This window comes from Vigna angularis, chromosome 9 (assembly GCF_016808095.1).
Source record: "Vigna angularis cultivar LongXiaoDou No.4 chromosome 9, ASM1680809v1, whole genome shotgun sequence".
Lineage (NCBI taxonomy): Eukaryota > Viridiplantae > Streptophyta > Magnoliopsida > Fabales > Fabaceae > Vigna > Vigna angularis.
The window spans coordinates 3808448-3825674 of NC_068978.1; the positions used below are offsets into that span (position 1 = coordinate 3808448).

At 31.9% G+C, this 17227-nt stretch overlaps 2 protein-coding genes across 3 annotated transcripts; both read right to left on the bottom strand.

Moving 5' to 3' along the window:
• Window positions 1-1060: 1060 nt before the first annotated feature.
• On the bottom strand, window positions 1061-4185 carry LOC108347092 (zinc finger CCCH domain-containing protein 62-like). The gene is made up of 9 exons (XM_017586215.1): window positions 3934-4185; window positions 3757-3854; window positions 3435-3549; window positions 3277-3335; window positions 2764-2815; window positions 2386-2497; window positions 2028-2126; window positions 1817-1944; window positions 1061-1705 (listed from the first exon to the last, which is right to left on the bottom strand). The coding sequence occupies exons 1-9, from the start codon at window positions 4101-4103 to the stop codon at window positions 1165-1167; spliced, it is 1374 nt and encodes a 457-aa protein (XP_017441704.1). The 5' UTR covers window positions 4104-4185; the 3' UTR covers window positions 1061-1164.
• A 6935-nt stretch (window positions 4186-11120) lies between these two features.
• Window positions 11121-16628, bottom strand: LOC108347607 (25.3 kDa vesicle transport protein). Of its 2 annotated transcripts, XM_017586970.2 has the most exons (7): window positions 16470-16612; window positions 15894-15935; window positions 15514-15728; window positions 13958-14118; window positions 13708-13854; window positions 12563-12639; window positions 11121-11633 (listed from the first exon to the last, which is right to left on the bottom strand). In XM_017586970.2, the coding sequence occupies exons 2-7, from the start codon at window positions 15900-15902 to the stop codon at window positions 11550-11552; spliced, it is 693 nt and encodes a 230-aa protein (XP_017442459.1). In that variant the 5' UTR covers window positions 15903-15935; window positions 16470-16612; the 3' UTR covers window positions 11121-11549. The 2 variants fall into 2 exon arrangements, with proteins under 2 accessions (XP_017442459.1, XP_017442460.1); XM_017586971.2 differs by lacking the exon at window positions 15894-15935 and having other exon boundaries at window positions 16470-16628.
• Between the last annotated feature and the right edge of the window lie 599 nt (window positions 16629-17227).

A 17227-nucleotide genomic window follows, 5' to 3' on the forward strand; every position in this document is an offset into this window, starting at 1 on the left:
ATTCAGAACAATAATTTTGGAACAATTTTCGAAATAGAACTTTTCAAACGAAATTTCTAGAATATAATTTTCGGAACAGAATTTTTAGAATGTATGAAATGTGCTTCAGAAAATCGAAACTCAAAAAATACCTTTTAGAATGTATGAAATGTGCTTCAGAAAATCGAAACTCAAAAAATACCTTTTAGAATGAATTTTTGAGAATATTCATATATGAAATATGTTTCTGAAAAAAGTTTTTCGCAATACGTTCTGAAAAAAAATAATTCGGAATCAATTCTTTTGTTGCGTCAGTAATGTGGTGAAAGAAGCAAAAATGGTGGCATGATGTGGTATAAGTATGAAGGGTGTTTTAGTCCTTTTATAGTATTGTAGGAGTGCAGTTAATAATTGTGGAGGTAGATAGCCAAAGTTTAACTTTTCATTTTACTTTAGAATCTGGAACCTTTTGACCTAATACTATTTTACTGGATTAATTGAATCAAATCCTATATATAGTTCATCACTACGTGTGTTAGAAAAAAAATTCTTTTTGAGTTCCATAAATTTTAAATAGTCATTTTATCCCTTTTTTTTCATATAACGTGATGTGGAAATTTTGTCTTGTTCGGAAGTTTTTCAGATTATGCATTTCATAAATAAGAATAACGTGTATTCCAGAACTTAAAAAAATATTATACATTATATATATATATATATATATATATATATATATATATATATTATATAATTTATTTATTAATGTGGAGTAGCTGTGCTGAAAGTTTTTTTTATCAATGTTTTAACTCTTTAATAACCATTTTAATTTTAGAAAATTGAAATTGATATGAATTTTTGTTGAAATATAATAAAATAAGTTTAACATTATTAAATTAAATAAAAAATTGGGAATAGTAAAAAAATATCAAATTTATACCGTTATTACGTACCAGAGTACCTAATATTTATTTTGTAGAATGTGACTATAGATAATAAAGAAACAAGAGGAAAAGCTTAAGCCTTAGAAAAATATTTAACAAGACTGAAGTGAAAAGAAACAAGAGGGAAACACACCACAAAATCTTGTAACGACAGACACAATTTGTTCTATTTTCCAGTTAAAAAACCCAGAAACATTTGAATGGCACAATATATGAAATCATGCCCCCATAATTTTTCTTTAATTCATGCATTCCCTTTGTCTCTAAGATCATGTAAGAATTTGCATTTGTCCCCAAAATAGCACCTTCCACGGGAATAATGTCTGCACACTTGATTTATCTTAAAGCTTTCTCTGTTGGGGGCCATAAATGGGTGAGAATGGTTTGCATTTGCCAAAGGTATTCTATGATGAGTGCCCATTTCAGCCATGTTAGGGTGGCAGTTCACAAATCTAGGGAGGTTTTCTCTGAAATGGGGGTCTGCATAATAGTTTGCACCAGTTTCTGCTCCTCGCACACGACCAATATCAAAAGTATTCCTAAAGTCACTTGTGTGATTTCTATGCATACTGTGAACAGCAAATGATGTTCCTCCAAAAGTTGCTGCTGAATTATTTAAAATACAGTATCTTTCTTTCATCATATTGACAGATAAAACTGAATTTCGAGATGGAAATTCAGGGTTTTCTGGATTAATGACTACATTTGTTCCTTGAGGTTGATATTGTGGCCTTGTAATGTGTGAATTTGATTGACGTTGGTTCCTTGCTTCCTTTTTGGAGACCCTGAACATATAACGCAGAAAGTACATGAAATTATTTTGTAATCATAAGTAGTTAGTACACTTAACAGTGGCAGTGTAGAAGACAAAATACTTTAAATCTGAAATGAAGTACCTATTTTCCTTAGTATGTTTCCTCTTCTCCTTTTCTTGAATCCTTTCTTCTCTATCTGCCCTAGCAAGAGATCCCCTTGAGTGTTTTTCCATCAATATTTTTTGCCTTTCTGCTTCATCTTCCCATTTCTAATATTAGGGACACAGAACATATTAATCATTTAAGGAACCTTTCTCAAAGGGAAATGAGGAGATGGTAGCAAATGAGGAACCTGTCTCAAAGTCTTCAGCCTGTAAAGGTTTCGACCCTTAATCAGTAGGGGGTAAAGGGGAGGGAGAGGCTTTTCTCCTTTACTCCAGAGCACTTCAATCTATTTATGAACAGGATAAGTACAGAGCATATTGTTACTGGAAAATCATAATAATAGCAGCTTAAACTATCCTGCTATCCAAGGAGAGATAATATGCATCTTCATTGGTATTTAAAATTATACTCCAAGAAAAGGAAACCATAGCTCTAAAGATTTTCTGTAGTCTGATAGACCAGTGACCAGTACCCTTGTGTAAGAGAAACATACTTTGCCGTAATGTTAGTATCCATCAAAGAAAACTATCTAAATTTATTCTCACCGTAAATGTATGCTGTTGTTTGGCAGCACCATAGCTTTCTTTCACTATGCGGCCTGCAACAATCCTTTTGCCACAAGGTGGACCACTAGCACTTCTGGATGCGATGTTAAACCTGAGAAAACCAAATCTTATAAAGAAACTGGAAGATGGCAGTAATTTAGAATTGAACTTCACCAATATCATTAATCTGTCATCGCTGAACAGTATATCCAATGACATGTATATTAGTAGCAGTAAGCATAAAAATACTGTGTTTGTCAATCTTTATGCATATATGTACGCCCTCCAAAATGTTTCAGTGTATAAAATATAGCATGTAAGGTCTTTTCCATTTAAAATGAATTGAGATAGAAAAAAATATATAAAAAAACAGCTTACATTTCATAGACATTTTGCTCAAACAAAACTACATCACCAGTGCATGCATCACCTGCACAAGCCAAAGTATTTTCAGGTTCTGAAGCATATGGATGATAAAATAAAATTAGACCAACAGAGTTTGAGGCCACATAAACTAAAAGACGATGATCGCATATCTAGAGGATGTAGCTAACTGCAGAAACTGTTAAATAGATATAGAAATCAGGAAAGTAAATGATACAAACAAGAAATATATTTAATATATTAGCAATAGGGATACAGGTGAATGCTTAATATTAGATTTCAAAAACAGAGTACTTAATTAAAACTTTGTCTTAGAAACAAAATGTTGGAAAAAAAAACAACTGAACTCCAAATATTCTTGTGGTTCGAATTATCACAATAATCCTTTCAAACTTATGAGGAACACGATGAATCAGTTTACATATTATTTTGATCCGAACAAGTAATCTCATAGCTTTTGGAAATGCTTCATTAAAACAGCATATTTAAAAAATCACAAGAACCCACCTTTACAATTAAACACAAAGCTAGAAGACGGATACTTCTTCTCCCCACCATTTAAAATCCTGAAAATTATACAATTAAAGAATTCATACAACTTCTTTTTTTCTTTTTTTTTTTTGAAAAACTGCTGGTTGAAGTGTTTCACAGAAAACGTCAATTACTCCAAGTGCTCCCTTATGCGTTCTATAAGTGTGTCCTTGTTTCCAGTTAGCCTCAGACCATTCTTCCTCAAATACAACTTGCATTCATCCACTTTCAATTTCTCCAACAATCCCTCTGCCAGCCAAAACAAATGACAGATGAAAATGTTCAATAGAAAAACGTAAACACTGCAAAAAACACGCATCATGTTTATTTCCATTTCCACTTCTACATAAGAACACGAAGGGTTTAAAAGAAAGATTTGAAAAGAGTAGCTAACGATTGTTAAAATCTTCATAGTAAAACCCAAAATGAAAAAAAAGAAAAGAAAAAAGGATTAACCTTCGATTAACTTTTGAACTTTCCCAAAATTCTCTCCATCGTTTACAGATGCAGTGACCACCAACACTTCCTCACCTCGACCCTTCTCCTCGATAAAGCTGATACACCAAGCTACGACCAAATAAAGCTTAAAAGTTCAATTTTAAACAATGGAGTGCAATCGGTTCAGGATTTTACCGCGCTTTTGCCTTGTGCTTAAGTGAGAGGTTTGAGAATTTGCTATGACTTTCTTCAAGCGCGTCGTAGTCGGGGTCTTCTCCCGAGTCCTCCCAGTCGGAATCGGAGTCGGATCCATCGGATTCCGTAGAGATTTCGTACAGTTCCATAGGAGAATCTTTGGTCTCCATTGGTGAATGAAAGTGTTGAGAGTTTCAGCAACTCAAAGGGAGTTGAAGAAGCTCTTGACCGTTGCAAAGGCAAGGTTTTCGATGTGTGGGATTCAAAAACAAATAAATAAATAGTTGTTATTATTAATAATTAATAGTATCATAAAGAATAATTAAAAGAAAACAATACAATATATAATACCTCTTTCATTTCCTTAAAAACGTATCTATTGAAGTTTATAGTTTATTTCTTTTATCTTCAGAATTATTCACTTGGTTTTCTTTAGGTCCCTTCTACATAAAATCAAATAACCACATCAATTTACGTTTTTTACTTAAATTGATTTTTTAATTATAAAAACAAGAAGGAATTGGGTTTATATATACAAGTCAAAACACACACATGTATTCACTTTTTTTTTATAGAAAATAATAAAATTATAATCATAAAAAAAAATATAAATATTTTTTGATAATTTAATTATAAATAGTTTTATTTATTTTATAGATTATTTTTATTTATTTAATTTTAAAAAATAGTTAAAATTTTAAAGAAAATAAAATTTAAAAAATCAGTCAAATTTAAATAAAATGGTAATTAAAAATGAAAAAAAAAAGGCAAACACAAAAAGGATAATTCCTTTTAAGATACTGACATTTTGACACTACATTTTTTTATGATTTTTTGACATTACTATTTCTCTTCCATTCTCTCTCTTTGTTTTGGAAATACAAAAGTTAACTTTTGACAAAATCATTTTATCTTTATAAAAATAGTCAAAGATAATGGTAATGGGGTGAAATAACTTTATTTTCATATTTAAAATACATAACATTTTAAAATTTGACTATGGAATATTTTTTTTATCAATGCATACTAATTAAGTTAGAATAAAAGTGGAGAAAAAAACAGGAAAACCATATATTATATAAATAAATAAATAAATAATTCTTGACCGTATGTACAATGCGTTAAGAAAAATATTTGGTTGACATTTTCAAATTTTTTTATCTATCATATTATTTATTACATTGATATTTTTGTAAAGTAAGGATTGATTTAATCCTCTTTACAGAAACTGCATCAAATGTTAAACAGTAAACAAGTTAGTGTCATATATTAAATGATAAAAGTATATTAATTAAAATTTTGAATCATTAACTTTTTTTATCTATTGTTGTCATGTATAGCTTACAAATTTTCCACATTGTTTTTTCTAATATTTAAATGTAATTTTAGTTGTCATTTCATTTTTAATAAATTTTATAATATTATATTTTTATTTTATTTTTTAACATAAACTGAAATAAATTAAAATTTACTGGTATCACTCATCCCAATTTTCACTTCTTTGCTCTTCTCCCTTATAATCCTCATTCATTTTTTTTTTTCTTAAAATCTATTTTCTTTTCATTCTTTGTCATTTGTTTCTACTGTAAACCAAGTTTCTCAACATTATTGTAAAATAATGAATTTTACAAACAGATATCATCTAATTTTCTCCAAGACAAAAATTAAATAAGAATTGAGTTCTTATCTAAGAACTTAGACAAAGAACTAAAACTGAATATGTCTTAAATTCTTTCCACGCTTGTTTTTCAACTCTAGGGAATTCAAATTTGATTTGTTGTGAAATACTAGAAAAGAAATAAAACTAAATATAATTAAAATACGTGATACAATGTGATTTGAAAAATGTTGTAATTAGAAGAAAAATTTATAAAATATTCTATTAGAGAAAATATTTATAAAATTAGAGAAAACATGTATATGATTTTTTAGATTATTTTGTCTCTTTATTTCTCTTTTTTAGAAGATTAGATTGGTACAAATAGAGATAAGAGAATATAATTAATTAACATGAATGAAAATAATAAAATCATTCTCTTTTTTAAGTTGGTATTAGAACTCCCGATCTTGGGAGATCCGTTTTCGCTGCAACAATAGCCACTGCTATCGTTGTTCGACCATCGCGGTTGTTGCAATAGCCAATTGGGATCATTGATAAGGCAGAAAGGTGTGCCCAACTTTAGTGATCACAACACCGAAAATGGCTCCGAAATAAAAGTTGTCACGCGTCGTCACCGTCGACGACGCGTGTAACCCACATGCCTAGTTCCGGCGAGACCCACTCATCATCGTCACAGACAAGGTCGTCAAAGCCTCCTTAACCTTTCCATGGGCTGGTGACATCCCGTTTGGCTTTGGCCAAGATTTGAGTATATATGAGTTTTAAGTTCTACTCCTTTTCCTGGTGTAACCCACACATCATCATCGTCTCGGATAAGGTCACCGGAGACACCTGATTGCGTTCTACGTGATGTTTGAAGTAAAAATTATTCCTTTGGGTCCTAATGATCTACCCAATATGGTGGGTGCCTATCGGTTGGATGATCAAAATTTCCTACAATGGAGCCACTATATTCGAAGTATTCTCAAGGGACGTTCAAGACTAGATCACATAGATGGAGGAGAACCAGGACCAGACGACACTCATTTTCCAATTTGGGATAATGAAGATTCACTAATTATGACTTGGATGTGGTTGTCCATGATTCCTGAGATAAGTAGAAATTATATGTTACATTCTTCTGCCAAAGAAATATGGGATGATTTACAAATTACTTTTTAATTAAAAAAGGATTTTACTGCATGCTATGACATTGAAAGCAGGATATTTAATACAAAACAGAACTCCCTTTCCATATCAGAATATGACAAAATCTTGAATGGACTTTGGATTGAATTAGATCAAAACCAAACAATAAAGATGTGTAAAACAGATGTTGTCGTACTTGTTGAAATTGTGGAAATTTCTCCATGGCTTGAATCATGAGTACAACCTAATCCGGGTACAAATCTTAGGAAGAGAAAAATTATCATCCCTATCAGAAGTTTTTTTTATGGTAAGAGGAGAAGAAACTCGGAGAATTGTCATGCTTGATGGGGGACCTCCAACACAGGCTCTGCCATGACAACTGGAAAGGGAGTCCATAAAGGAACAAATGCTGGAGGAAAGTCGTTTGAAAAAGGTACTCATGGGGTCTATTGTTCATATTGTAGAAGATTTGAACACACCAAGGAAACATGTTTCAAACTCCATGGAAGAAAGAATGTTCTCGAACGCATGGGAAACAACAAAGGGTCTACTCAAAGATGGGTAAATCATACTACCTCAAAACACGAAACCATCAATCTCTCTAGTCGTTCACAATCTAGTCCTTCACCATCACCGAATCTTGATATGAAAGCTTATAAGGAGGAAATCGAGCGCTTGAAAGCAATGGTTGAATCAATGAGTAAGCCCTATGGATCATGTATTCTTCCATGAAAGGTAAGATTTGCCTCAATATTGTTGGTCATGTGTCTTAAGGTATTTGAATCCTTGATTCAGGAGCAACTGATCATATGACACTTTATTACAGTTGTGAATGGTCAGGGTATACCCATATGCGGCTCTGGGAATATAATTTTGGATTCATTTATTGTATTAAAGGATGTTTTACATGTTCTTAAATTAGCAAATAGTCTTATCTCTGTGCAAAAACTCACAAAGGATTTAAATATTTTAGTAACATTTTTTTCAACTTATGCGTTTTTCAGGACCTTACCACGGGAAAGACGATTTTAACTTCTAAGGAGCAAAGTGGGTTATATCTTTTGGAGTTTGATGACTAAAGTAACACAAAAATCATAAGTCAATAATCTATATCTGAGACGTGGACAAATTGCCAAATATGGTTACATCATCAAAGGCTTGGACATCCTTCATTTAATCTTATCAAGTCCTTATTACTCCATTTGTTTACCAAGGAGTATGTTGACTCTTTTAATTGTGATATTTATCAGTTGTCAAAACACCATTATTGCATCTTATCTTATTAGTAATAAAAAGAGTACTTTTCCATTTGATTTAATTCACTTTGATGTTTGGGGTCCTGTCATAGAATCTATTTCCTGAGGCAAATGGTTTGTTACATTTATTGATGATTGTAGTCATGTCATGTGGACATACCTTATGAAAAATAAATCAGAAGTTTTTCAAATTTTTGTTAATTTTTTCCATCTTGTCCAAAATCAATTTGAAAAAATATAAAAAGAATAAGGTTTGATAATAGTACTGAATATGTGCATCATGAATTTCTAATTTTTTTGTCTCATAATGGTATTCTTCATAATTTAACATGTGTAAACACCCGTCAATAAAATGGGATTGTAGAAAGAAAGAATCGTCATTTTCTTGAAGTAACTAGAGATCTTTTTTTTCAAATATCGGTTTCAAAAAATTACTAGGGAGAAGATGTGTTAATTGCAACATATATCATCAACAGGTTACCCACTCATATCTTAACTGACATTAGTCTTATAAAGTCTCTATTGTCTTTTGTTCCTTCTTCTCCCCTAATAACGAGTCTATCTAGTCGAGTCTTTGAATGTATTATTTTTGTTCACTCTCATCATCTTAACCATAGTAAATTAGATCTTAGAGCTCTTAAATGTGTCTTCATTGGGTATCCTTCTAATAAAAAGGTACAAATGTTATCATCTCAGAGTCGTCGCGTCTTTATCACCATGGATGCCACCTTTTATGAAACACAATCATTTTATGTCAGCCCACCACTTTAGGAGGAGAAAGCACTTAAAGTGGATGAACTCTCCTTCTTGTCATTACCATGTTTGTCTTAGCAAGATGCCCAAGATCTAAGCAATAAAACTACCATAGTCCACAGTGAGGAAGAAGACAATTTTTTTGACAAAAAATATGAAAGAAGAAAACAATCCACTTCGACTCTCTAGTGAGAAAAAATGTCTAATATGGAGGTGAGGATCCTGAATATATTAGTGAGGAGGAGGTAAGTATTATTGATGATTTACTCGTTACATTGAGAAAGGAAACAAGATCATGTGCTAAATATCTTATTTCTCATTATGTTTTCACTGACAATATCTATGATAAGCATAAAAGCACTATTGCTGCCATTGATGCCACAAAAATGCCTACCTCAATCCAGGAGGCCATGAAACTTGAACATTCATGAAAGAAGAGATTAATACATTAGAAAGAAATTCAACTTGGGAGATTATTGATAAGCCAAGAGACAAGAAGACAGTAGGATGTAAATGAATATTCACAGTGAAACATAAGATAGATGGGACAATAGAAAGATATAAAGCTAGATTAGTGGCAAAAGGATATACCAAAACTTATGGGATTGATTATGAGGAGACATTTTCCCTAGTGGCAAAGATGAATAGAGTTCAAGTTGTTCTTGCTTTGGCTGCTCATTTTTTGTGGAACTTACACTAGTTGGATGTAAAAAATGTCTTCCTTCATAGAAATCTAGAAGAGGAAGTGTACATGGAGATTCACCCAGGTTTTGAAGTCAAAAATGAAAGAAACAAAGTATGCCTCTTAAAGAAAGCATTGTATGGTCTTAAGTAATCCCTAGAGCATGGTTTAGAAGATTTACAAAAGCAATGGTTTCCTTGGGATACAAACAAAGCCAAGAAGATCATACTCTATTCATAAAAGCACTCTTCTACAAGTACACTCACTTTATTGCTTGTCTATGTGGATGATATGATTATTGCAGGAAATGATGAAACAAAAAAATTGACGTTAAAAGAAAAATTGGCAGCCAATTTGAAATGAAAGACCTAGGAAAACTTAAATATATTTTTGGAATAGAAATTGCTTACTCTAAGAATGAAATTTTCATCTCCCAAAAGAAATATGTACTTGATCTCCTCAAAGAAATAGGAAAGTTGGGATGTAGAACCTCAATATTTCCTATAGAACAAAATCACAGAATTGGAAGTGAGGAAAGTGCTCCTATAGAGATGGCCCAATGTTAGAGATTGGTAGGAAAATCGATTTATCTATCACACACAAGACCAGAAATTGCTTATACAGTTAATGTAGTGAGTCAAATTATGCATGACCTAAGAGAGACACGTGCAAGAAATTGACAAAATTCTTCAATACTTAAAGTCAAGTTCAGGAAATGGACTATTATTCAAAACGCAAGACACATTGACTATGAAAATATATACTGATGCTGACTATACAGATTCTATTATTGACAGAAAATCTACTTCTGGGTATTGTGTGTTTCTTGGAGATAGTCTGGTAACATGGAAGAACAAACATAATATAGAGTATCTCGTTCTAGTGCAGAAGCTGAATTTCAAGCTCTTGCTCAAGCAATGTGTGAAAGACTCTAGATGAAAATAATTTTGGATGATCTTAAAGTCAATGTGGATAACCCTGTGCAACTACATTGTGCCAATAAGTCTACCATGAACATAGCTCATAATCCAATATAACATGATAAGACCAAACAATTGAGATCGACAAACATTTCATCAGAGATAATCCAGACAGAGGTTTTGTAATTACAACTCATGTTCCTACAAAACTTCAAATAACATACATTTTCACAAAAAGAATTTCTCTAGATAGATTTCAAAATCTTGTAAGCAAGTTAAGAATGATTAATATTCATTTACCAAATTAAAGAGAAATATTATAATTAGAAAAAGATATATATAAAATCTTTTCAATTAGTGAAAATATCTATACAATCTTCCTAACTAGAGAAAACATGTTCTTTTAGATTATTTTGTTTCTTTATTTTTCTTTTCTAGAAGATTAGATTACTATAAATAAAGATAAAGAAAATGTAATTAACATGAATGAAAATAATAAAATCATTCTTTTTTTTTTCAAGTAAAAGAAAGAAAAAAATTAAATTACTTAGATGTACATGTATATCACTCTTTCCATCTATACTAAAATATGTTTGTATTCATAATTTTTCATAAAAAAATAAAAAGGAAGCCATTTCTAGAACCGAACCGTTTCAAAACAATTGTTCACTTTGGTGTTTTTAAACAATCGAATGTAGTGTGGGATACATTCTTGTTTGTTTCCTTCCCACTTTCAAAATCTTTAATGATAATTATTTGTTGTTTTAAACAAAAATCTTACAAGAATTCATTGAAATAACAGTGCTGTAACACAGTTAAAAAAAATATACTGGTAACATACTACTCATTATCATTGTACTAGCTGTATATAAAAAGCAAATCTAATTCGGTGGCTCAGATGGAAACAATACATCGAAGAGGTAGTATATTTAATCCATTAACACAATAATCCTGAAAATAATTGATAAGTATAAAGAAGAAATTCCTATATGGATCCCCAAGGGGATATAGTTTTCTCATATCCTGACTCCTTACTATAAAAAGTTAAGGGTTCCTGTTTCAGAAAGACTGATCCAGTCATGCTAAGATGTCAGAGAGGATATAGTCTTTTTTTTTTTCTAAACCAAAGTTGTCCAGAAAAAGTAGACATCATCTCATGCATCCAGGTTTTCCACCAATCTGTTCAAAATCTGGATTAACAAGGGAGAAGCCACAGTAACGCAATCCAGGATTTAAATGTCAGACACTGAGCTCGATCACCATATTTTATTTTTGATCCAGAAAAGTACGAATACAACTCCAAAAACAATAGCAACAGGGGCCCACTTCCGAATCAGAGCCTACAGTAAATATTTTATTTTAAATTATTTATCCATGATACAGAATATAACTAGAATCCAAACATAAGCAAGAAGCTTCAAAGCTAATCATTACTTCATAAAACTGGGCACGGCAATACAGACTTCAACCATCAACTTATTCTCAACTTATTCTCAGCTTATTCTCAATTTATTCTCAACTTATTCTCAACTTATTCTAGATACTAGAAGGCCAACATTTTGCATTAAAGGAGGCATGCAAATATTGCAAAACATCATGGGGATTTCATAGAAATGGTAAAACTGTTCTAGGGTGTCCATCTACATTTGATATTGATTCGTACCATAACCCAAATACAGTGATATAGGAATATAACCCAAATACAGTGATATAGGAATATAACCCAAATACAGTGATATAGGAATATCTCTAACTTGCATTTCAAAACCCCAAGAAACTCATTATATTAACCTATACAGATTCTGCGGCTGTTTATGAAGTTAAAAAAATAAAACCATCAAATGATCCAATATAATTTTCTGTTTGACAACCAAATGCTACAAAATAACCACAGGTTACACAAATTAAAACCAGCTCTTAAAAAACTTACATTTCAAAGTTAATGCAAGTGAAACATTTAAAAAAAAAACACAAAATACGGGTACAGCCCCAGCACATAGAACAATGTTACTCTGTTTTCCAGTTAATGAAAATATTTATACAAAAAAAGTAAATGAAGTGTGTATCACGTTTCCAATCTGCGCCATTATATTTTAGTAAAAGCCAATAGAAAATGTCTTAATTCTAATATTGTAAGCTTCTTCTGTCTAAATTATAGAAGCAGTTCCTAGAACAAAACAATTTTTCAATTACAGTAATATATATCAGAGGTCAAAACCATATTCACATGGTAAAATATAATCATGAAGGAAAACTGAAAATGACTAACCTGCCTATTTAAATCTCTAGCCTTATCAGCATATATGCGAGATTCTGATGATAAGCGACTAGACATTTGACTGACCTCTGCAAATTAGAATTTAAAATCAAATGTAGAACATAAATTCCATAAAATAAACCAAATCATAAATACAAAAAAGAAACTGTATTAAAAATGGAAATAAAGATCATCTATCAGAATAATAGAGATGGAAGTGTGAACATTGGTACATCATCTTTATCTCTTTTCAAGTCAATCTGATGTAAACCTTAACCAAGTTTACTACTAATCCTAAGACCCATAGTTATCAATCTCGGATAGTTTTTACATAGCCTGCAAATTCTGAAAACCCTAAAGTAGGATAGCAGCAAGGGCTACAAGAAAACTACACAATATAAAACTTTAAAGTATAAGTTTGTGGGTCTTTACTCAACCTGGTCCTTTATACCCCAATTCAAGACTTCACATTCACACTTGCACTTTAGCAAAGTTTCAGACACTATTATGTTTCTGAAGCAAATGCATTAAAAAATGAGAGAAGTCACAATTTGTTTTTCAGGAGTAAAAAATGTTTTGGAACCCAATACAATTGTAGCACCACTATAGCTCAGTACCACACAAGATGGCACTACAGAAAGCTTTTTTGCTATTTGAATCCCATAACAATCAAGCACCATTCCACTCTGCTACTATGCCAAAGCACACTAATGACATCTGTTTCTAAGATGACGTTTATGAATGTATGTCTTAGAATAAGTGCTAATTCCACCATCTTAAAATTTGGGTTTGTATTGAACCCAAGCTCACAAAAACCAACTTATAAAGTGAGAATTGACCACATTAATAGATTGTATTTTATTCATATCTCTAGTTGATGTGAGACCTTTAACATTGTCAATCACTCTAATATCAAGGGGGAAAAGGTACCATTTTAGAGCTCCAAAGCATGTTTTATCTCTTTAAATAAATAAATGAATTTATTAAGAAAATCAGGAAAAGCCAACTACAATGGATGCATATATAATAGACGCCTCAGTTTCTATATTATACTCAAATCAATGAAGCTCATTCCTGCAAATTTACTGTTGCAATCCAAGCAATCAGGAGACAAAAATGATAAAACTAAAATTATTCAGATATTCCAAAAATCTTACGGTCCAACTGTTCACCAACACCAAGAACTTCCTGCACATTACGAGTCATTATCTGGTGGACTTCATATAGTTCGTCATTCAATTTAGCAATATTGCGCTGAGTATGGGTATCCTGGTAAAGTTTCTTTGTCTTCTGCATAAATGTATCTTTTAAACAATTAAAAGGAAAAGAAAAAAAGGTAGATTAAGAGCCAGTAGAAAAGAACAAAAATGCTAAAAATGATAATGAAGGATAGAAAGTGATATCTACCAAATTTAATGAAGGCATAAGGTCGGGCAGCAGTTTCAATTTGTGACCCATTAACACGCTCAAACTCATTCCTGAGCTCTTCAAGATACTGAAAGGCTAGTTTCTTAGGGTATGCACGGTCACACATTGTCAAGTAACAGACCCGTCCTTCTATAATATAACTAATGCTCTGTCAAGGTCATTTTAGGCTGTGAAACTCTTTCAAATAAAGTTAAAGCATGTTATTTAAAAGTGAAACTAACATAAAATATGATAAATCTCAGGAACAGTTTAAGACAAGGAAATAACTAATGATCTAGATAAGGTTGCATGGTTGTGGATTGACAAGATAGTATCCCAAGTTTCACATGCATATAATATATACAAGAACCATCAGAATCATAATTCAAGAGAAGGGAAATATGTGCCAAAACACAAAAAAACACAGACCTTACTAATGTCCAAAACCCATAGATTTACTGATACAGCAATAAAAATAAGCACATGAACAACTAAAGTAATATACAAGCATCTTGTGTCTAGCAATGAGATATCTTCCGTTAACTTGAAGAAAACAGCACACAAACAATATCAAAATATAGGCATCTCAACAATTTTAATAATTAAACATCACTCATTAACTGAAAATAATCTCTAAATCGTGACATTAAACAAACTTAAATTAAAAAAACATAAATAATACACCATAAGATCCAAATATAATAAGGTAGTCTAAAATTATAAAGACAATGAGGAAGAGATCATAGAACTAGTGAGAGAAGGCAAAGAAGAGACTGAGTTTGAACCAGCAGGATGTTCACAAGTTTGCACTATGTACAGCCAAGGGGGGTGGCAGCAGCATTCTGGTGAGACAGTTGCAGTTGAAAGTGGCAGGAGAAGTTTAAAGATGAAGTGAGAATGTCAAAGTCCAATGGTAGATGACAAATGAAGAGAAAAGGGTAGTTAGCGATTTTAAAAACTGGGTCAAAGGGATTTGACTTGGAAATCTGGGTTCACTCTGCCTCGATAGGGATTGATAATCCCACACGTTCATGATGAAGATCACAATCCCACCCCGACCTGCATGCTGATGATCCCATGAACGATTCCACATGCAAAGGACCCCCTAAACTCATAGGATCGTAACAATCCTCTGATTTAACTAAAACTTTTAATAACAGATTATTACACACAGTTGTAATTCCTGAATAGTGACCTGAAGAGGCTGACCCACAAAATACTTTAGTGGATAGCAAGATGGCTGGAAACTCAACTATAGCACCATGGGTGGGCTAGAAACACGACTGGGAGCTGTGGGTCAGATGGTTTGCTTCAAAGAGATAAGGGAGCAAGACCAATAGCATTGGAAAGGAGTGAAAGTGGGAGGATTGTGACGTAACAGGGTTCATCAAGGCAACCTATAACGACATGCTCTGTAGCACTGCTACAGTGGTTCTGTAGCACAAGATTGACCACTTAGATTAGGCATTGTACAATACACTAAGTAGGATAATCAAGCAATTCTTATTTGACTACCACGAATATATTATGCAATAACTATGATTCCATAAGGATACTGAAAAACGTAAGGTCCAGTTTCAACTGACATCCTTGATGCTTCATAATGTCCTCTTGAGAGATTCTTAAACAAAGCCTTGACTTGTTGTTTGTAAAATTCTGCATCTTTAAGATCACGACCATCATCCAGTCCTTCAGCTAGCGGAAGACCATCAGTAACACGGGCAATCATAGTCAACTTCACCATGTTTCTTTGCAACCAACCCAAAATACACTGCAATAACAAAAAAAAAAAGAGACAGACAAATCGAAGTTAAACAGATTCAAGCAGATAAAAATAAAAATCACAAAAGAAAATTACACAAACAATATTTACATTCCCATGATTCCATATTATATATGTCACTAAAAATTTATTAAATAATTAAAGAGTAAAAACCTCATTCATACACTGCCACCAAGCATCCACAAAGGCCTGACACTACAGCATTAAACAAAGTTGATCCGTCAACACAAATAACCAAATCAACCCAACTTTACAATCCAACAATTTGCTCTTTCTTCTCTCGATAGAAACTCGCTGTTCCAAACATACTCTTCAAATTGCAAAACATTAAACAAAAAATGGCATAACTAACACGTCTTTAAAAAAAATGAAAAAACGCGTATAGTTCAACAATGAGGTGATTGCGGTCTAAACTAAACAAAAATCATGGGAAAGCCCATGCATGGCACACGATGTAGCAGCTCATATGACCAATTCAGCTAATACCTCGTTATTGCAATTAGGATTTACGAATTAGATCTGACAAATCGCAATAGAAAAACAATAAACAAACGGCAAGTAAACCTCATATACGTCAACCAGATCTTGCACGCTTAGATCATCTAATTTATTCTTAGGCAGAAAACAACGACATTAGGTTTTTTGTTCTTATTTCAATTTCCGAAAGGAGAAGAAAAGCAACGAATAATCATTGATTGAAGTAAAAGGAAGGGACAATGGGAGAGAAACCTGAATGGCGATGAGAGGGTGGCCGGAGCTGCCGCGGAAAACGGCGGCGTGGATAGTCCAGCCGAGTCGATCGATGAACAGATGATTGAAATTGGAATGAAATGAAAATGGTGTTAGAAATTTCGGCAAATGCCACGTCGTTTTAAATCAAAAGGAAAAGACAACAACACAGTTGGCCGTAATGAGCAGTTTAAATTCAATTTTAACTTTGAGTAAAATAAATAATTGAAGCTGTCGAGAATTTTTTATAGTGACTTTTTAATTTTTTTTCTTTAAGTATTTTAAAATTAAAAATATACCATTATTTCCGATAAAATTAAGTTGAATTTTACATTTAATTTTTTGGTTTGGATGGAATAACATTTTGTTTTTATAATTGTAATATCTTAATTTAATTTTATAATAATTAATGTCCTTTCTATTAATATTTTAACAGGCATGATATTTTTAAATGGAATATTAAAATTTTGATCAGAATAATGTGCTCTAAATATTTATATCTAATGCTTATAAAGATTTTATAATTTTAGGACTGTAACTGAAAGAGTTATAAAACTTATATCTTTATTTCTACTGAAATAGATAAATAAATGAATATATATATATATATATATATATAAACCAATGAAATATATTTTAATTATTTTAATTTTAGAAGTATATTACAAATATATTTTTAATTTTATAAAAAATTTAAGAATATATATTTATTGTGTAAAAAATATACGAGAGAGCATCGTGAGAAGAAGAGATTAGAG

Bases quoted from the DNA above. Each gene is read 5' to 3' on its own strand.
- LOC108347092 (XM_017586215.1), bottom strand. From the start codon at position 4,103: ATGGAGACCAAAGATTCTCCTATGGAACTGTACGAAATCTCTACGGAA. The intron at 2,498-2,763 runs GTAAGCTGTTTT...TGGTTTTCTCAG, and splicing joins GAGCAAAATGTCTATGAAAT to GTTTAACATCGCATCCAGAA. The intron at 1,706-1,816 runs GTACTTCATTTC...TTATATGTTCAG, and splicing joins AAACATACTAAGGAAAATAG to GGTCTCCAAAAAGGAAGCAA.
- LOC108347607 (XM_017586970.2), bottom strand. The intron at 13,855-13,957 runs GTAGATATCACT...ATTGTTTAAAAG, and splicing joins TTATGCCTTCATTAAATTTG to ATACATTTATGCAGAAGACA. The intron at 11,634-12,562 runs GTTAGTCATTTT...TATTTACTGTAG, and splicing joins CTAGAGATTTAAATAGGCAG to GCTCTGATTCGGAAGTGGGC.